A 21,409-nucleotide genomic window follows, 5' to 3' on the forward strand; every position below is an offset into this window, starting at 1 on the left:
TATAATTGATATTTAGGTACTTTTTAATTATAAAATGAGTTTTTTATTTATATATTTAAATTCCTCATCTTGAGATTAACTAATTCACTTATTTTTAGAATTCACACGTTTGAAGGCATGGTTTTATAAAGAGAAATGTAAAATTAAAAATGGCGGAAAATGACCAAAACAATAATAGTAGCCAAAATTAAAACAACCATTACTCACGAACCGTTGGGAGTTAGACCTTGAAATTTTGGGATTTATCTTATTTTATAATGTACTAACTATGGTAAAAATATAAAAAAAATCTAAAGACATAGGGTTACATGGCCTGGTTGTTTTGACATGGAATTACTCTGCCATGAAAAAGCCGTAACTTTTTTCGAACGACTATCAGTCGTAACTTTTTTTTGAACACTATCAAGTCTTTTAAAAATATTAAACTGTTAAATAGACTTCTAAAAATCAGATTGTACTTAAAGTTTTATAACTCTATGATAATCAATGATAAAACAGCTTTAATAATAGTTTCAGAAATTATTCAAAATCAAAAAATTAAATGAGAATGAGAATAATGAAATAACATAATAATAAAAATACATAATAATATAATAAATACATAATAGAATATAATAAAATGAATCAAACAATACAAAACTAGTTTTAAAAAATTATTTAAACTTTAAAAAAAAAAAAAATGACTTTATCATTTATCATATTGACTTTTAAAAATTTCATTAAATATTATTTTTAATTCAAACGGAGCTATGTTTTACAACTTCAAGCTCAAATGAAGCATTACGAAAAATTTATGAAGTCGTTAAACCGCAAAACGATTATTTAGTATAAAAAAAAGTTAAATAAAAAAGTCGGCTTATTCATAGCATAAACAGTCAGCTCTTTCAAAAAATTGTTTGGTTAAATACGTAACCTTAAATTAAACAATTTTGACAAAAGCTTTAATCTAATATTTTTTGTGTAAATGAAGGGCAAATATATACATAAGAATGCTGCATGTTTCTTTTATCAAACAAAACATTACGCTTAATCTTAAAAATAAATAAGTAAACCACCAAAAAATTACTTTTCATTTTCAAAATCTTTAGTGCTCCCTTACGACGCTATTTATTTTAATAGAACTGTACATTTTTTGTGGGTTACAGGTATCCAGTGTTGCCACACAAAGAGTTAAATACATTTAGGATCGGATGCCAGTAAGTTAGAAATAATGGTATTGGCTCCTTCAAAACCTGGCTCTTTCATACACACTCTTCCCTAGTAGTAGTGCCCTTTTGAGCATGTTTGACACAAAACTCTTGGCAGCCATTACAATCGAGGTAATGGCGAGAAAGAGTCGCAACACTTTGTTATATTAGAATATGTGAACGAATGTGTATGCAAGTATCTAACGTACTTAAACTTTAAATTATGTAATGTTAAAACATACTTAAACATATATCAAGTTTTACAGATTGACTTTCACTTGAAAATTGCATTGCGTTAACCTCTCTTTTATTTTGATCTCTTTTATTATGATCTTCCGTTAAAAAAAATTATTATATACTTTTAAAGTTTCATAATTCAATGTGCCAGCGTGGCCGAGTGGTTAGCGCGCAGAGCTTCTGTGCAAAAAATTTTTATTCGATTTTATAGAATAAAAAAAAAATGAAAAGTGTTATAGAAATTATTTACAAACATATGCAACGATATTATACACTTTAACAAACGAAAAGATTTTTAAAAAAGCTAAAAATTCTAAAAAATGGAGGGATTTGTTGCGTTATTTACTTAAGGTATTTTAGTTAGACATTTCAAGTTTTTTTACAACTAAGTTGAGTTCGTGCAAGGAAAATTAGTTACAAAATGTTTATATATAGAATATAAAATCTAAAGAACTATAAAGTTGCATTTTAAATTCCAAAAATTAAAAAAAAAGATTTAAGTTTACCACGCGGCGACCTAAACTTCTTTTAAAACGGTAAGGTTGTTTAAAAAGTATGTTTTTATTAAAAATATAATTGAAAATTCTGATTTTATTTGTAATTTAAGCTATTTTATTTAACATATTATTTAATTTTAACTTTTAAATATAATTTAAAAGTTAAAATTATTTGATATTGATATAATTAGGAAATTTAGAGCTATTTTACCATGTCCCGTTAAACATTCTAAACCGAGTGCGCAACATTTTTTTGGCTTAACTTTTAGATTAGGGTCGTCCATAAATTACGCAACGCTAAATTTCACAAATGAACAAAACAAAAAAGATCAAAGATTTCCCTCGCAGAGTCATAAGTTAAATAAAAAATCAAAATAGCTTATTAACTTTAATGAAAATTGCTACCTTTAAGAACTGAAGATCTCCTTCTTTTTTAAAAATAAATTTAGCGTTGCGTAATTTATGGACGATCGCTTAGTCTAAAGTTTATTAGTCTATAGTTTTTAATAGTTTAAGATCTTCTTACTTCCATTTATATAGCGTTGAGTACAAACGTCTGTGAGTGTGAATATCTTAAGCTTATGTTGGGTTTGTAGGCAGTATATGGAACAATCATGTATAAAAAATCTATAAAAATGAGAAAACTTTTGAATTTTATTTTAACAATTAGAAAACTTTTTTCTATAAGTATATAAGGATATATAAAAGGAAAAAGTATGGAAAAGCTCAGTGTGGAGTAGACTTACAAAGACCTGTATTTTTACGGGTTAGATCAGCTAGTTTTTAAATAAATTAAGTATACAAAAAAATCGCAACTAAAAGCGGTTTCTTGATGACAAGATCACACGGTCTTCTGCAAGTTTCCCGCGTTCTTTTAACAGCGTTACTTTTTTATATTTACTATTTGTGCTAAATTTATTATTTGTACTGAAAAACGTTCTTATTTTATGTAGGATATTTTATTTTATACATTGTAAACGAATCAGTTTATATTTATGATCACGTATATGTAAATTCTTATTAAAAAAACAAAAAATAAAAATAAATAAAATGTAAAATAAAATCATTAAGTAACCCCACTGCCTTCTAAATCGACATAACAAAAAAATAATTTGTTTCAAAAATGCGGCCGTGGCGTAGTGGTTAGAGCGCTTGCTTTAAAAGCAAGAGATCGAGGTTCGAAACGAGCTTTGGACATATTTTCGCGTCAGGAAGCATAAGGAAGGAGACGTAAACTTCCTGGTTAAATGCACTTCTGCGGTGCTCTGTGACAAGACCGTCAGGTCTCTGTGACAAAACCGTTAGGTCTTCTTGGGGCACCTAAACAACAATATTAAAAAAAAATAGGGTGCCTGCTACTAAAAAAATTTCATTGAAATTTGGCAAGTGCATAGATAAATGAAAAACTTAGGTGAAAAAATAGAATATAAAAAGTTTCTAGCATATCTTCGACTTTGATTTCATTCCTAAATTACAACAGGACATCAATAAACTCAGTTTATTGTAATAAAGTTAGTCCATATAATCATAAACCAAACAGTAATAAGGTTTAACTAATCTAGTGTTTAAAAATAATCAATGTTGATATCAAGTTCTAAAAAGCTATCTGACGAAATGTGTTCTTTTTACGCTAACTCGTACTTTGAAAAACGTGGCACAGAATTTTAGCATAAAAATTGGAGCTGTAAAACGCGATTGTCACGTACCTACATTTTTAAGATACACAGAAAATAAGTAGTTGGTGTGATAAACCTTTTTTTATTTTTAGCATCATGATAAAGTATTTGAAAAGTGGCCGATGGTAGTTGTCATATCATCTAATATGTTAGTGTTCATGAAAATGTATCAGTCATTTGTATCATCTAATATGTTGGTGTTGAATGCATGAACATTGGACTGTTCATGCTGAGCAGAATTACTATTTGTATTTAAAAAATCATTATTTACAATATCTAAAGAAGATTTAATGCTGGAACAGAATAAAAACATGTTCAATTTTTTTGCTGCGTTTAAATTTTAGTTCAAAATTAGATTTTGCAGCTGAAGAAATTTTCTTCAGCTGCAAAGTTTTTTGATTGATAACGATTTCCTCTTAAGAGTCTACATTTCTTACTACAGCTTATTTTATTTTCAATTAATTTAATTTATATTTAAAACAAAATGATAAGATATCAAAAGGATAAAATCAACGTGCTTAATACTGAAAAATAGTTGAAAAATCCGTTGAAAACCATGTCACCAAATTGATAAACTCAATTGATAAACAAAAAGTAGTTCTAGATCTAGAATAACAATCGACGTGTAGTTTCTTTTATTAGTTCTACTGGTACTTTGTGGTATAAGTTCCTTTTTAGCTACCTAACAACGGAAAAAAGCGTTGCTGTGGGAGAGCAGCCGTGGGGCAGAGTAGCGCACTTGCCTCAGAAACAAAGAATCTGCGGTTAAAACCCCCACCTTTGGGCAAGTTTTGCGACATTGATTAAGAAGGAAGCGTGAACTTCTTATTAAATGCTCATCCGCCGTGCTCTGTGATAAGACCATAAGGACTTCTTGGGACATCTAAATTAAAAAAAAAAAAACAACAACAACAAATAAACAGCTTATACCGATTTATAGAAAAGTGACTTTTAATGAGGTTAACTTATTTTTTTCATGGAAAAAACTCGAAATTCGTAATTCACGATAATTAGAAAATTACAATTGAAAAAATGATTTTTTTGTTTTTTAATAATGATCAATCAATCAATCAATTCATATATATTCTGAAATAGTTGTTACATTCACGGAAGTTTACAAATAGTACATGTACTAATCTTAAGTAAAAACCTTGTAAATAAATGCTACTAAATATATTGTTAATGTTAATAGTAATAATTGTCCACAGCTGTAACAAAGCAAACATTAAAAGTTAAAGGAGTAAAATACTAATAATGATAATAATAAGAGTGGTAGTAGTAACAATACTAACAATACAATGATAAGAGTATAATGATAATAATAAAAATAAAATGACAACAATAAAAATAATTACAATAATCATAAAAAGAATAATAGTCATTTAGTATTAGTCACACACATACACCTTACAGATCTTACAGATCTACAGAGCCGTTCCGAAGAGATTTTAATGGGGGAGAAGGGGAGGGACATATCTGTTTTTTGCCGACTAAAGCCAAAAACAAGTAAAAATCAAAACGAATTTTTAAAACCCAATGCTTTGTTATTAAATCACAAATTTTGCAATCAATTTTTTTTGATATTACTATTTTATTTTATTAACATTCGGCTGTATGCGTGTGTAAAAAAACAAAGTTTAGGAGGATGCGGATCTTAAACCACAGGCATTCCGTTTATGAAGTCAAAAGTTGATTGCAAAATTTGGTGCTCATAGACAAACAGAGACGACGAGTTAATAAAAGCATTGGTAAAAAAATATTTCGCCGACTAACTTACCTGGAAAAAAAAAAGAAAAGGTCCTTGTTGGCCGACTGCCAATTATAGATCCAGTTTTGCCGACTCCAGTGTCTAATTTTACCAAACGACAGCGATTTTGGGGACGGTGAATGTAAAATTAAAAAATAAAATCTTTTCTCCTAAAGTTGTCATCCAAATTATGAAAGATTGTAGGATGAAATGCTCTATTGTAGTTTATAGAATGAAAAAAGATTTTGATAATACTAAAAAATTAAAAAGAGAGATTGTTAATAGAAAAAAAAACCTGTTCTGGCAAAGCAATAAACTGACTGCACAAACGGCAATTAAAATTGATAAAAGAGCGCTTTAGTATTTTCATTAAAACAGTTCACAGTACTGGTAAATGTAAGGAAATCAATATTAAAAAACGGGGAAAGCCAAATGAAGAATTATTCCCAAATATTTAAAAACATGGTGGCAAACCAGTTGCCGAACCTAAACTTCAAGATATGAAAAGTTATTTGCACTTAATTTCTGCGACAGATTGCGTTTTTTATAATAATTTAATATCAGATTTAACAGTTGAAGAGGACATAGACGGCAACGGCGAAATAGACTTTGAACTCGAAGAAAAAAGTAAAAAAAAAAATTACATTGTCCTCCACAAGAAAATCTTTTTTTTAATGAGAATTTTTTTATTCTATTGTCCTTTAATTCTAATTTCATATTTGCATTATGAAAAAAAGAACCAATACTAAACCTGAGTACTTTTAATAAGCTTTATTTGTTTGTAATGCTTTATCATTGTAAACGCGTAATAAAAACGTTTAATTTTCATATCGTTTATTTTTTTCATGGCAAATAATTACGTCTAGTTTTAAAATTTTTTTTCTTAATTATTTTGAAATATTGGTTGGTTTCCTATTGCAAAACAGGGTCCAATGAGTGCTATAATTAAAGATTGCGAGCAAAAACTTGTGATTTTTTTGTTTAGCTTATTAAATTTAGCGTAGCTTAATTTATGAACCAAATGAGAATGGGTCATCGATAACAGCTTTTCTGTGACCAACCTTTTGTTTCTGATTTCCTTTGTTCAGCAAATTAGTCTATCTTGTTTTCAAGTAATCATACCAAACTTGTAGGCATTTGACACTAACTTCGAAAAAGTTATTTTTATTATATTTATCAGCAGATCACTAAAAATCATAGTTTGATTCAAATCTTCGAAAATAATCTACGAAAGAATATGACGAGCAAACCGTCAAAAATAACGACAGATTTACAAAAAATTTTATACTAAGCAAGAGAAGTAATTGTTACTTGCTTTTTTTTTCAATGCAAAATTTGGTTTCAAGTTTTTAATTATTATTTAATATTACCACAAGTACCGGCGGTTAACCATATTTAAATCAGGATCGCTACTTAAATCGTTTCTGTGTTCTTGATTTCTTTTCTTAAGATTAGAAAGGTGTGGCACTTCACTAACATCACTGAAAAGACTTGACTTGTTTTTTCTCAAGGTAAATAAATAATATTTCCAATAGTTTATGTATCTTCCTCATAAATGATTTCTTTATCAATTCTTGTTTTATCTAAATTATATAAGTTTATTACATTTTAATCTCGGTTTTTTTTTCACTTTCTTTATGTTTATTATAACTCATGTTTTACATAATTTTTCATTTCACCACTTAACTCATTTATAAAATTTTTGAAAATAAATGATTGATTTAAATGCGTATATTTTGTGATCTCATATTCAAATCAATATCGTTATTTAAAAAAAATAAATAAAGCAATTGTCTGAAAAACTTTTTCAGACAATTGATTAACTTTTAATATTTAAAAAAATAAACAAATTAGTTGCATATACGAAAATTATACGAGCAGAATACAACTTTTTTTTTATGATTAAGACAGCTAACATCCAGACATGGAGCAAACTCCAAACATTTAAGTTTATAATAATTTCAAATAAGGATGCTTAGCAAAAAGCAGCAATGATTGTAGCCTGGGAACAAAAAAGCCTTAAAATTATGGACTTATTGACTTTTTAACTACTCCGTGATTAAATATTAAAAATTGATTAACTTTTAATATTTAACTTGATTTTAGAGATATTTTTGTGGCTCATAATGTATTTTAAAAAACCATTTATACCAAATATAAAATCTTGGGTAAACTTTCCGTCTATTGTGAAATGTCGAAACTTTTAAACTAAAAGAATGCGTCAAATGTAAAGTTTTTCGAATGCGTAATACTAGCGAACATAACCAAACAAGCAAAGAAAACAAAAACAAAAACATAATAGTATAGGATGTGGCAAAAAATCTCAAGTAATGCATGACAACAAAAATATCAAAAAAAACAAACAAATGTTTTAAAACTGCAAAATTTTGCAAGTAATAAAAAAATTAAGAATCTATTTGACAGGTTTCACTTAAGTTGTTCAAAGCAAAATTTAAATCACAAAAGCTATTTTTCCACCAAATAAAAAAAATATATATTTAAAAACATGACTTTTTTTTGCTTGGTTTTACTTAGTTGCCAGAAAATTTTATAAAAATCAATGTTTATCCAGATAATCCTGAAAGATATCCATACCGCGAAGTATGATCATACTGATGTACTTGATTTGATATAGCATATCTATCGCTTCCAATATGAACAGCTTGCCCCACTCCATAATTTCCACCGGTAGCCATCACATTACCCATAGCTTGAGTTGTGTATGCTGCTCCTCCGGTACCTAAATAATAAATATTTACACGAATAAAATCATTGCTTCATGACTTGGTGTTACCATGACGATATTCATTACATTAAATCTGTTTTAATGAGTACTTAAGCTAATCAATAAATGTATAAAGATTACTTCATAAAGTTTTCTTCCCACTCAAACTGATTTAAAAAAATGTCACTTCCAACAATGCTGTAGAACATACTATTTAATATTTGGAGTCAAAGTAAAACCCAAAGAATAAGCTAAAGAGCATTGAAGAGAGATCTGGAAAACATTAAATAACAGTAAACAGTAAATCATTCTCTAACTCAATAAATCTCTTGTCTATGTATGAAATACTGTTGTCAAATTAGGGCTGGTTTTTCTAATGATGGTGGCAATTTTAGGCAGACACAAGAGACGCCAGCCAAAAGCCCATCACAAATAAAATCACAAAAGAAATCCAAGTCATTTTTGTGGTAGCAATAAAAATTACAGGGTGATAGGGTGAATCTAAAGTAGAACTGGTATGAGATGAAAATTTTAGTTAAATTATAGGATGATCTGAACCACTTAAAGGAGAGTAAGAAAAAATGACTAAATGTTTGTGTTGAAGATGAGACCAAAATCAAGGAATAAAGATAAGTGATTTGGGTTGTCTGGAAAACGAGTTACAAAGTTATGCGAGTAAGAGATTAAGAATGACAAAATTATTGAGCTTTAAGGCCAGTATGTAAAGAGCAAATCTAATTAGTCTGATAAGCATTAGAGTAACCAATAACAACTATTGGCTGATAGATAAGGCGAAATGGCTAAATCAATTCAATCATTAACTTAAAGAAAAGTATTTAAGTAAAGAGTTGCCTTGAGTTGTTTAGTCAATTTAAACCTAAATTAAACAAATTGATGAATTGAAACATAAGTATATGTCCAGGCCAAGTATGTGGCTATTGGAATCTTTGTAACTCAATGTAGAACAGCCATCAACATTGAAATCCAAAGATGAAACAGCCAAACTTGCACTAGTTTTACAAAGAACAAACAGGTCTGTTAAATTTTGCAAGAGGTAAATTTCAGTGAATAAAAAGTTACTTCATAGGGAATATATGTTTATAAAAAATTGAAATGATTTAGCGATCAGCGGATGGTTTTTTATTTTTAATATTTTCAAGTACTATAGTCATGTTTTAAATTATAAAAGAACTCAACCATAGCTAGTGCATGGCAACCTAAACAATAAACTAATACATTTCAATTAATGTCCCATTGACATATATTAGATTAAATGTTTTTAGCGATCAGCCGTTGACTATTTTTTAAATTATTTTGCTACAGCTGGATGTTGATAAACAAAAATAACTATTTTTATCTGCATAATAGTAAGTATAAATAACAACAACGTTGAGCATAAATTAAACTAATTTCTAGTTTTTTTGTTGCTAAAAATTTTATAAAAAAATTTATAAAAAATAGTTTTAACTTTTAAAAACTACTTTGTACTTTTGTGACTTCTTCCAAATTTAAGTTTATTACAAAAGTAAAGTTATTGTGTTTATTTATTACCTAGATTAATTGTAGTTTGCGGAACAATTGATATAATTTTTTCTTTGTTTATTAAAGTGTAGAAAAATTGTTAAATTTATATGGTGCAAAATTGTGTGTTGATTGAAACTGCTGTTAATATTTGAGTCGGCTGTGATGTTATAACTGAGTTTGTTTTTCAGAAAATGTTGTCTATAGATAAAATTTTATTGGTTTAATTTTCAATTTTTGTTTTTAGGACAAAATATTAATTAATAATCATATTTATAAAGAAAATAAAGAATAAACTGAAAGGTATACATAATAAAAAACCAGGTGGTTGCACAATATTTAGTGAAATTGAAGAAGAAATTTTTGCAAATTATGTTATAACTGTCTTCTTTTGGATTCCCAGTTCACTGTTATGATTTACGAAGTATTGTGAAGTCTTATGCAGACCGTAAAGGAATGTTTATAAGGCAATTTGCAGGAAATATGCCTGGTGTTAAATGGGTAAAATCATTCCTTAAAAGAAATAAGCAATTAAGTGTTAGATTTGCAAGTAACATTAAAAAAAAGAGGGCAGAAAAAGTTACTATTATTATTTGATACAACCTTTTTGATACATCAATCCTGAACCGGCAGGGGTTCCTCCATCAAACATTTGAAATTACGACGAAACTAATTTAACCAATGACCCTGGTAATAAACTAGAATAATAAATAAGCGAGAATCAATAAATAATAAATAAGCGAGAATCAAAATACAAATAATAAATAAGCTAGAATCAAAATATCCTGAGAGGATAATTAATTTAACAAAGTTTGCTACATCTTTGATATATTGTGGTAATGCAGAAGGGCATATCTTTTCTCCATATATTATGTACAAAGCACATTCGATGTGGACAATTTGGACAGAAAATGGACCAAAAGGAGCACGCTATAACTGTTCAAAGAGTGGATGGTTTGACTCCAGTTGTTTCACAGACTGGTTTGAATCTTTATTGTTACTTGAATTAAAAAAGACTTCTAAAAAGCATGTTCTAATAGGAGACACTTTGTCGTCACATATAAATACATATGTATTGTCTTTGTGTGAAGAAAACAACACCAAGTTTATTGCACTTCTTCCTAACATTTACAAATGAAGATGCCACTGTAGAAATAGGTTCTCTTGTTAGTGATTCTTTCATACAACACTTAGTTGAAGCTAGAGGTGATGATCATATGCTCCCTAATAAAAAGTGACATAAAGTCTCTGTTGTCCAGGAAAAAGTGTATCATCAATTGATGTAATTAATATGCAAGCAGCTATAAATACAAATAAGACAAACAAAAAAATGACTGAAAAAAACCAAGATATCCACTCTTGAACAGCAAATAATTACATATAATCTATTGAATAACTTTAGCATTGATAGTTTGATGATTGATGCATAGTTTTTTGAGTTTTAAATATTAATAAGATTTCTTTGTGATTTATATCTTGAATAAACTTGTAAGTTAGTTTCAAGCTAATTTAAATATTTTTTTGTCTTAAAAACGTATCACCTAATATCCCTGTATCTGTGAATATGTAAAATATGAAATGATTAATCAATAATTATAATTTCCTTTTAGGTGGCCAAAGTCACCACCACTAAAGGGGTGACATTGACTCACTCTTAAAATTAAAAAAAAAAAAGGCTCAAAGATATAACTTTTTTATATTTTATTTAAAATATATATTTCTTTGACATGCACACCTAATGCAATTTATATCAACATATTAGGGTCAAATCATTATATTTCAACCAATGGTCTGTGGCTCACCATCTTTGATTTTCCTGATTTTTACATATTGTTAAGTGCATCATGTAGATAAGTTAAATTTGAAATTTCAGACTTCCAAGTACAACGGTTCGGAAATTATAGCCTTACAAACATGACACAGTGGCCCCCCTCGATTTACAAATGGTCAAAACAGACTACTTTAGAGCTGTATAACTTTTTTCTCACTTTCAACCAGTGTCTCATTTTTTCTAGAACTATTTTCTGGATAGTTCTCTCTTTAAAAAAGTGGTTTTTATTAACTTGTAATAAATTAGAAAAAAATTATGACTTCCTCAACTTTGGAAAAAATCATGAAATTGCTAAAATATGCCAAAATGAAACTAACTGTAGCATTATTCTGTTCATCCACAAGTCTTTACAGATAGCTTTTCTGATTAGCTACTGCTGTCTGCAATAAACGGGCAAAATATAGGCAGCTTGTTGCAGTTTAGAGCTTAAATATATCTAAAAGCATGTCCACTCGCCTAAAAAGTCCAATTTTTAGCCATTTTGAAATGCTTGTAAATTTTTCTAACACTTTGTTTTGTTCTAAGATTAACAGCATATAAGACCATTAGACCTAATTATCTGAAAATGCAAACATTATAAACTTGTCAAATCCACACCAAAAATGCCAGCATTTTTAAACCACCCTAATTTTTAATCATCAACGGTTGTATGTATTACTAGAAACCAGTGCCCCTCTAATCTGCCAACTGGCCTATGTAAAAGGTGCAACTAATTATAAGTCATTTCTTAATAAAAGAAAAGATATGGTTGGTTGTCCTCTCCTTGATCTGGTTTTTATAGTAGATAGGGACACAAATAAAGGGGCAGTAACTTTTTAGAGACCTTCATTATGGTTCAAATAAAGGTCTCTAAATTAATTTAGATATTTAGGTACTTAATACCTAAATATCTAAATTAATTTCGAAATGAAACCATTATTTCTTTAAATTCTATTTCATTATAGGTAATCAGTGGTGTTTATGTGGTCTGGACCCCTCCCCTCCCTCCCTCCCCACCCTCCCCCCTCACTCACTAAAGGGAGGGGTGGCACCAATCAAAGGGGGAAGAAGGGCAACCAACTTACAAAGGTATAAGCATTCATTTTCTAGCATGAAACATACATAATTCATTTTCTTATGAATATACAGTTAAAGCCATTAGATCTTTATTCATTTTTTCATGCTTTTACCATAAGATTCAAATTTTCATAATAACTATCAAAAATGTGTGCAAGATTTTCCAGCAAATATACAATGTAATGGTCTTAAAAGGGAATTAACAAAAGTTAGTTAAATTACTAAAAGTTAATTGAATTTGATTGGTGCCACCCCAAACCTCCTCCCCACTTCCCCTCACCTTAGTGAGTAGGGGGGGGGGGGAAAGGGAAGTCCAGACCACATAAACCCCACTGATGAAAATCAGAGATGGTGCCCCACAAAGTTTTCTTTAAATTGGTTGAAATATAATGATTTGAACCATTAATCATTTAAAATTAAATTTTGAAAAAAAAAAAAAAGATTTTAAATTCGGCAAAAGTCACATCATTTTACGGTAATATTAACAACATTGGTAACATTGACAGGAATGCTTAAGTCAACCCATGAGCCAAGAGTCAAGCAAAAGTTGGCGGAATGTCTTACATCTGATAAATTTTTCACCATTAAATGAAATGAAATCAAACAAAGCAAACCTTAAATTAAAAGAGTAAATCTAAATAAAAAAAGTACCAATACATCAAATGTTAACAAATATAAAAGCTGACACTTGCAGAAAGTTAAAATCCACACCTAATGTTGTAGAATAATGGTAAGAACAAATCTCATTATTTCAAAAATTAAACCAATCAAAAGGAGCCCAACAAAAAATTACAACCCTGAGAGAATTCATTGGAATGGTTTTGTAGAACCTAATAGTTTGACACACTATTAATTGCACACTAACAACAAAACCAATTATCTATCAGCAATATTACATGACTAATTAAATTTTTCTATCAGTTTATTGTAGCGATATCAATAGTAATCACATAAAATTATTTCACACCAAAACAATTTTGTCACATCAAGAAAAAAAAAAAATTTTCTAAAGATGTGTCAATGTTACTCTTATAGTTGTTAAAAGTAGTGAGAGTATTGATAGAGCTATTAATTTTAGGAAATATTTATAAAAGATTGAAAAAGTATAGTCTGAAGTAATTTTCTGCTTAACCCCAAAATCTTTGTCATGAAGACTTTTCACAAGACAGCACGCAGATGTAGTTAACATCTGGCCATAATATGTATTAATATCAAGACATCATTTCTAGCCTTTACCTTTAACAAAGAGCCCCAAGACAGGTAGATATTTAAAGTCAGAGATGAGTTCTCCTAGCATTTGCCTAGAAAAACAAATCTTACAAGGCAGCAGGAAATGGGGCAGTCTGTACTGGATTAAATGTAAACAATAGCAGGGTGATCATGATAAACTTGATTCTGACCAGAATTTACTACAACAAATTACTAGATTTGATGAAATTACTTAAACTTATTATTGAAACAGATCATTGGAAAAAATTACCAGAACATATTCCTGACATAGCTCAATAACACAACGAATCTTATAGCAAAACCCTAGCCTCCAAACATTTAAAAAATATAAACCAACAATAAGTTAGGACAACTGTGTAACACTGATTTTTTCCAAAATACTGGGTAGTATGAGATAAAGTTTAGCTTTTTTCACAACTTACTTTTTTGAATGCAATTTAATTTTGTAACTGCCTTATTTTTTGGCTACCATGGTGATGATATTTTTTGGCTACCATAGTTGGTAATGATGTTTCAATATCATGAAGATATTGAAACATCATTATCATTACCAACTATGGTATAATATTGAAATATCATTACCAACGATTGCCTTATTGTAAAAAACAGCAGCTAACAACCCTGACCAATAAATACAAATATATTAATTCTAGATTCCCAAATACAGATGCAAATACAAATATATGTAATCAGCTTTTTCCAAATATAAATATTTGTATTTTAGATTCAGAAAAAATAGAAAGAATTTTTTTATGACAGTACTGAAAATGGTATACTAAACAGAAGAATGAAAGCAAGTCTTTTCACAAATATCAATTAAAATAAATTTTAAAATTATTTAGTGTTAAAAATGATAAAAAGTAATAATGAAAAAAAATCTCTTAGTTTTTCCAAAAAAACACCAGCCAACATAATTAAAAAAATTAAAAATAAAATTACAGCAATTTAAAATTTAACTTTTTGTAAAACCACTTTTTTTTTAAATTAATAATTAAATAAATTAAGAAAAATATGAAAACAATTAACAATTTAAAATTTAAAAACTAAAATTTAAAATTTTGTAAGAGTAACAACAGGAGAATAACATTTTTTTCCTTCTTTAATTAAAATTATAAATTTAAAACAAGTATCCATTTAATTTATGTAAATTATTAATTTACAACAATTAGGCATTTAATTTTTTATATTATTCAATTTAAATTTTAATAATTTTTTAGAAACATAAAAGACACTTGTTTAACAATGTTTGCTTAACAAAGACTTAAGGGATATTTTAAATTAAAAATGATTATTAAAATTTGTCACTTTAAACCCAAGCAAAACTCTAGGTCCAGAATAAACATCAGAGTTCATTTCTCAAAACTTAAATTTTTATAAAATAACATAACAGGTGTAAGAAAATCTAGTTATATACCTGATCCATGTGATGGTTGTCCAACATATGCAGTTGATGTATTCATAATTCCCCCATTCAAAACTACTCCAGCATTATTCCAATAGGTTTCTGTAGGAGACTGTGAATTTGCACCTGGTGGAGGAGCAGTTTGGACACCAGTGTAACGGAAGAAAGGGTTCTTTAAATCAAGAATATTAGTAGATCTCACTCCTGTTCCATCTAAAGTTACTTCCATTTCAACATCATAGCTTTGTCTACAACCATATTTTATAATGTTAATAAAAAAAAAATATTTATATTTGAGATTTTTAAACATTCAAATAAATATTCACAAAAAAACAAAAAAAAACAAAAAAAAAATTACTTTTGGTTTGCATGTAAGATTACATTTCCTGTTACTTTTTGACCTGCCCTTACAAACAATGGATTAGGAAATAAACAACGAACCTATAAAACAATTATTACGCTTGAAAACTATTAATAACACTTTCATATATAATATATAATTGTATTATAAAACTACCTGGTACCAGTGAGTGAGAGGCTCATGAGGGGCTGTAGATAAATATACATGGCTTCTAAAAATTTAAATCAATAATAATACTGGAAAATTAGCTTTTAAAATTTGTTTTCAGGGGTTGCCTAAGACCCTTGAACATTTGACAGGTTTATAACATTTAGAAAACTTAATTTGATATATAATTACCTTTTTATAAAAAAAATTGAAATGTTTTGGTTTATATTATAAAATCTTTTATTTTTTTTATAAAAAATAAACTTTTATTATCAAGTTCATTTTTTCAACAGTTTTTTTAATAATTTTTTTTTCCTCAAGATATCTTTAAAATAAAATGAAACCCAGATTGACATAATATTAAAGATTTTTTTTTGAACAATATAAGTGGTCCTTTAAATATCTATATGTCTTGGAGAATCTCTAAAAATAAACTTTGAAAATATTTTAAGCAAATTAGTTTTAAATAAATCTAACTCATTGCTTTTGTAGCAACAATAAAAACAATAACAACAAATATGTAAAGTTGGACATTTAAAAATATGAAAACAGAATTGTTGCAAAAAAGTAATCAAATATTACTATGGAAAATATATTACAAAAAAAAAAAAAAAAAGTAACTATAGAAATATAACCAAATAATTTAAAAAAATGAATTTTGATATAAAATATAGACAAAATACTGAAAATATAGAAAACAATATAACAAAGATCATAATAGAAATAGTAAATGACTGGGGTTGATATTTGACCAGGTTGGGTTTGATAAAATATTGCTGGATCCAAGTTTGTGACCAGGGCTGCATAAACTTTTATACATCCTAAAGTACATTGCTTTTTTCAAAATGTTTTATTTTGTATATATGCATTTATAAACATCATTATAATCAACATAATCATCATGATCATGATCATCATAATCATCATTGTCATCATCACTATCATATGTTTTATTTTGTATATATATGCATTTATAAACATCATTATAATCAACATAATCATCATGATCATGATGATCATCATTCTCTAATCATGATCAAGCAAGTTGCATTCTTTTACTGTATCTGTCCCTATTTATTAAATACTGGCATAAATATATGCCAGAATTTAATAAATAGTAAATGTAAGTATAAAATTATAATATATAAAGAATTATAAATTTATTTCTAGCCCTGGCTATCAACCCCTGCTAAATCTTACAATTTTGCCGGGGCTGGATTTGCAATAGTCTCATTTTAAGCCAGGGCCCCGGTCGTTTACTATATAGAAACCAGAGAGATGTACTTAATAAACACTCATACATTTATTATAAGGTCTATGTAAGATTATTGAATCAGCTATTCATGATTGATGATAAATTAAAAAAAAGCCTCACCTATTTGTTTTAGATATATTTACAGATAGAATTTACAGATTAAAAAATTCAAACTAAAAACTCAGTAGATTTGTTAGAATAATTTTGTAGATTTTGGTTTAATGAGTTAGATGCCACATGCAAGGATGATAAAAAAAAAATCCTACAATATTGTTGGTAATATCTTAAGATGGATAGAAGATTTTTTTTTACCTAACAGAATAGTTATTCTAGATGACATTCAAACATCATAAAAAAAAAACTCGAAGACCTTAGTTTATTAAAGCTGCATGCATTCTACAACATGATCCTAAGCTTGGTTAAAAAAAATTAAATTATGATAATTATGCACATTTGCTAAAAAACACTTAAACCACTTATGTTATGCACGACTCTGATGTAAACAGTGATCATATTTTTAAAATGAATGTGGAAAGTCTCAGTGTTATGATTCAATTAAACTTAAATTAAAAATAAAGAATTTGTAAAATTGTATTTCTAAAGTTCTATTTATTTCTAAAACAATTTGTAAAGCAAACTCAATGTTGGTTTTAATTTGAAATATTAGATACAATTATGTTTTTACAAACCATACATATATTCATAGCTAGCTTCAATATGCTATACAATATTTTCATATGAAATATGAAATAGAATTTTGAAAAAATTAAATAGGTTTAATGTAAACTCATAACTAAAAAATTTAACATAACAAGAGTTGAGAATTAATTTAATTTAAACATTTCAAAACTAAACTCGACAGGTATTATTAACTGGATTCACGAAAATGTAAGATTTAAATATAGTCTCAACATATGCCAGCTAACAAATAGTGAATGCTAACAAATATTTTGGTAAAATTTAGTACAAATTCAATTTTTTCTTTAACATGAGAAATTAATCAGAGGAATTAATTGATAAAAGAAAATTTAACAACAGATTCAATTGACCAAGTGAGGCACACGATGCAAAAAAGTGCAGAGCCTTAGAAATCGCGTTAAGTGAATCAGGAAAGAAAAAGCTACAAAATAAAGAAAATCTCCATAAATTAATAGTTTTTTTTAGCAAAACTTTGGAAAAACATTTCATCCTAGAATAAAACCCTGTTTTTAAGAAAAAAAGCAAAAGAAAATTTGCTAATTAAAAAAAAAACACCTTTATTTATTGACACCTTTATGTCTATTTATATTGTCTGTCTACACTATACCTGGATATAGGATTGCTAATAAAATTATTCTGTCAGAAGCTGAGAATTTCTTTATTGCCTTTAGAATGGTGCTTATATTTGACCATTACAAAGATTTCTTTTTCAAACTGAAAAGAATTGATAGAAGATTGGGCATGAAGATCAGAAGAATAGCAGAAAGTATTACAGGACCGATAGCATTGATCCAAGTACTTCCAAATTTTGAGAATGGCAAGAAGAAAGATAAAGCAAGGATTTTACAAAAAAGTCAACCAATGATCTAAAACTGAGTGATGTTGAAGTCAGTGAATTACTTAAAGGGATCCCAAACCTCAAAGACATGTTGTGTTCATATTAAAGAAAATCATTTAAAAAAAAACGTTTGGGCTAATTGTTTTTGATTAAAACAAAAGAATAAACACACCAATAAAAACAAACTTTTTTGTTTTAGTCAAAGCTCGCCTTCTCTGTTTTGTAGCAGGACAAAAAGTCTTCATAATATATGTCACAATCTAGAGACTTGATCATTTAGTCAAGCAGGTTTTTTTTCAAAGAGTTTTAATACATGACGTCATTGTTTTTTTTGTTTGTTTAAAAGATCGATTATGTACACAAACAAAAAAAATCAATGATATCATGTACTAAAACTCATCAAGTGTAGATTGTGGCATATATTATGAAGACTATTTACAACTGAGAAGGCGAGCTTCAACTAAAAAAAATAAAATTTGTTTTTTATGGTATGCGTTTGTTTTTTTACTTTAATCAAAAAAAGTTAGCTTTGATGTTTTTTTTATTATTCTCTTTAATATGAGCACAACATGTCTTGGAAGTTTGGAATCCCTTTAATAGTGTTGACGAAGAAGAAGAAAGTGATACTGAATTTACTCCTTTAGTCCCAAAGATAAGGAAAATGCCTTTAACAAATCACTTAAAGTATCAGCAAAGCAACTATCAGAAATTACAGCATCTGTGTCAGACCAATGTCTTTTATCAGTTCGCCAACAACTACTATTACAATATTCCACTATTATCTACAAAAGTGGGGTTAATTTAACGATATGTCTGTATCATTATCAACTGTTCATCGCCAATGACAATATGCACGCAAGGAAAAAATGCTATCAATTAAAGCTGACTGGGAGATTAACAAACCCAAAAAGGTAATTTGGTTTTGCGATTTAACATAGCTCATAATAAAGAACGTGTAGCAGTTCTCATAATGGGCACTTTAAATTTTTATTTCTTAATTAAATAAAGTATTTTTATATATACTAAGCTGTTGTTATTATTGCTGTTTTTGAAGAAATTAATTTCCTTTTAATTTGCAAGCCGAAACTTATTGGTATACCTTTAATTAAAGATGGAAAAATTCAATGTGATGCGAATAGTGAAACTTGTGCAAGATTGGAAAATAAAAAAAAAACATTGTTGGTATATGCTTCGATGCAACAGCCAGCAACACAAGTACTCAAAAAGGAGCTGCATTGTTAATTGAAATTGAGTTAAAAAAAAACTCTCTTAAAGCTAGCATGCCATCATCATCATAACGAGCTGCACATCAGGCATATGCGGTACTGGTAAGAGCGCTTGCTTTGTACGCGAGAGGTTCAGAGTTTGACTCCCACCACGTCCCTGGAAGTACCGCGCTCAACTTAGTTTCTCCGCGCAGCGGACTTGCTCGGCAAGGTTCGTGTTTCGGAGTTAAAGAGTTGAGAGAGGGTTGCACCACAAATAACAACTAGAAAATAAAAAACACAAAAAAATGAGTAGCCACCTCGATTGTAGTGGCCCCTTGTGCCTTGGGGAGGTAAAGAATCTAAAAAAAAAAAAAACTTCATTACGAGCAAGAGTACAAAGGAACCTTTTTTAAAAAAATATTTCAAACAATATTTTCAGGAGTTGATATTTTTTTGAATGGCCTACTGGCATCAAATCCAAAATATTTAATTAAGCAAATTTAGTTTTTACATGGGTCAATGCATCAACGAGAAAACATTTCCACAAGTCCTCTTTTGGAAATTTTTTCTTGTTAATTCTATTAACTTAGTTCTTTCAACTCCAGAAATCTTGAGTAAATAGAATTAACCCTTATTTATCTTGGGAGACAATTGGCAGAGGGCAGAAAATTAAAAGTTCACAAACCTGGTGCAATTCATTATGCAAGATTTATGTGACACTATATATATATATATATATATATATATATATATATATATATATATATATATATATATATATATATATATATATTTATATATATATACATACACATCCTAAAAACAGAACTCTTATTTGATAAGTTTATATCTACTGGATGGGTAAGTTATTAGTCTTTTTATTCAATATAATTTCTCTGTTCAAGGATTTTGGTGTTTGCTTCAGTCATTGACTTTAAATTTTTTGTTGCAATCAACTGGTATTAGGAAAAAGATTCAGATTTTGCATTTGCAGTTATTTCATTAATTAACCATCATCTTTGGTATTTAACTAAAGAGCTTGTTGTTTTATCTTTATTTAATGAAAAATTGTCAGAAAATGTCAAAAATTGCTTTTATTTGTTTTTATTGTTTTTGTCAAAACTTCACAAAAACAATATTAGCAAAAAAAAACTTTACTCTACCCCAAGACCAAATTTTTATCTCGCCATATTTTTAATAAAGCGACCTCTAGACAATGACAAATCTTTATGAAAATTTTGAAAAAATGTGCTTCTCATAACAATTAGTATATGCACCAAGTAACATAACACAAAAGTAATTATTTTAATATTATTTATATTTAGAGCCAAAAAAAAAAAAAAAAGAAAATGCTGATTTTTCAAAATGACAAGCTCAAGAGGAAATTTGAAATTTTTGAAAAATACAGACTTGTTTTTTATCTAATATCTATCTTGTTTTGCATGTAACAAAATCATTTTCAAAAACTCGTTGGAAATGAACAACCCTTATACATGTGCGTGTGTGTATATATATATATATATATATACATGTGTGTGTGTGTGTGTGTGTATATATATATATATAAATATATATATATATATATATAAATATATATATATATATATATATATATATATATAGAACTCTTATATGTTGTCAGAAAGTTTTTTCCATATTTTGTTGACAAAAAGTAAAAATTAAAATGCAAGACCAGAATTTTTTTTTTTTTATTAATCGATAGACTGCCTGCCCCAACCAAACCCTTGGTCGATGTAGCAGCACTCCCTTGTGAGTCAGGCTAAAAGATAGT

At 28.1% G+C, this 21,409-nt stretch overlaps 1 protein-coding gene across 2 annotated transcripts in view; it reads right to left on the reverse strand.

Moving 5' to 3' along the window:
- Positions 1-6,613: 6,613 nt before the first annotated feature.
- Positions 6,614-21,409, reverse strand: part of LOC100214978 (histone-arginine methyltransferase CARMER) — a 77,513-nt gene continuing 62,717 nt past the window's right edge. Inside the window, exons 14-18 of one of the 2 annotated variants that reach the window (XM_065801123.1) lie at positions 15,627-15,681; positions 15,468-15,550; positions 15,122-15,357; positions 7,940-8,084; positions 6,614-6,927 (exon numbers count right to left, since the gene is read on the reverse strand). In XM_065801123.1, the coding sequence (XP_065657195.1) occupies positions 6,924-6,927; positions 7,940-8,084; positions 15,122-15,357; positions 15,468-15,550; positions 15,627-15,681 (523 nt within the window). In that variant the 3' untranslated portion in view covers positions 6,614-6,923. Of the gene's footprint in view, positions 6,928-7,713; positions 8,085-15,121; positions 15,358-15,467; positions 15,551-15,626; positions 15,682-21,409 lie in introns of those variants that run through there. The other variant, XM_065801122.1, reaches the window with a different exon arrangement.

The sequence above is a fragment of the Hydra vulgaris genome, chromosome 07 (assembly GCF_038396675.1).
Source record: "Hydra vulgaris chromosome 07, alternate assembly HydraT2T_AEP".
NCBI lineage: Eukaryota > Metazoa > Cnidaria > Hydrozoa > Anthoathecata > Hydridae > Hydra > Hydra vulgaris.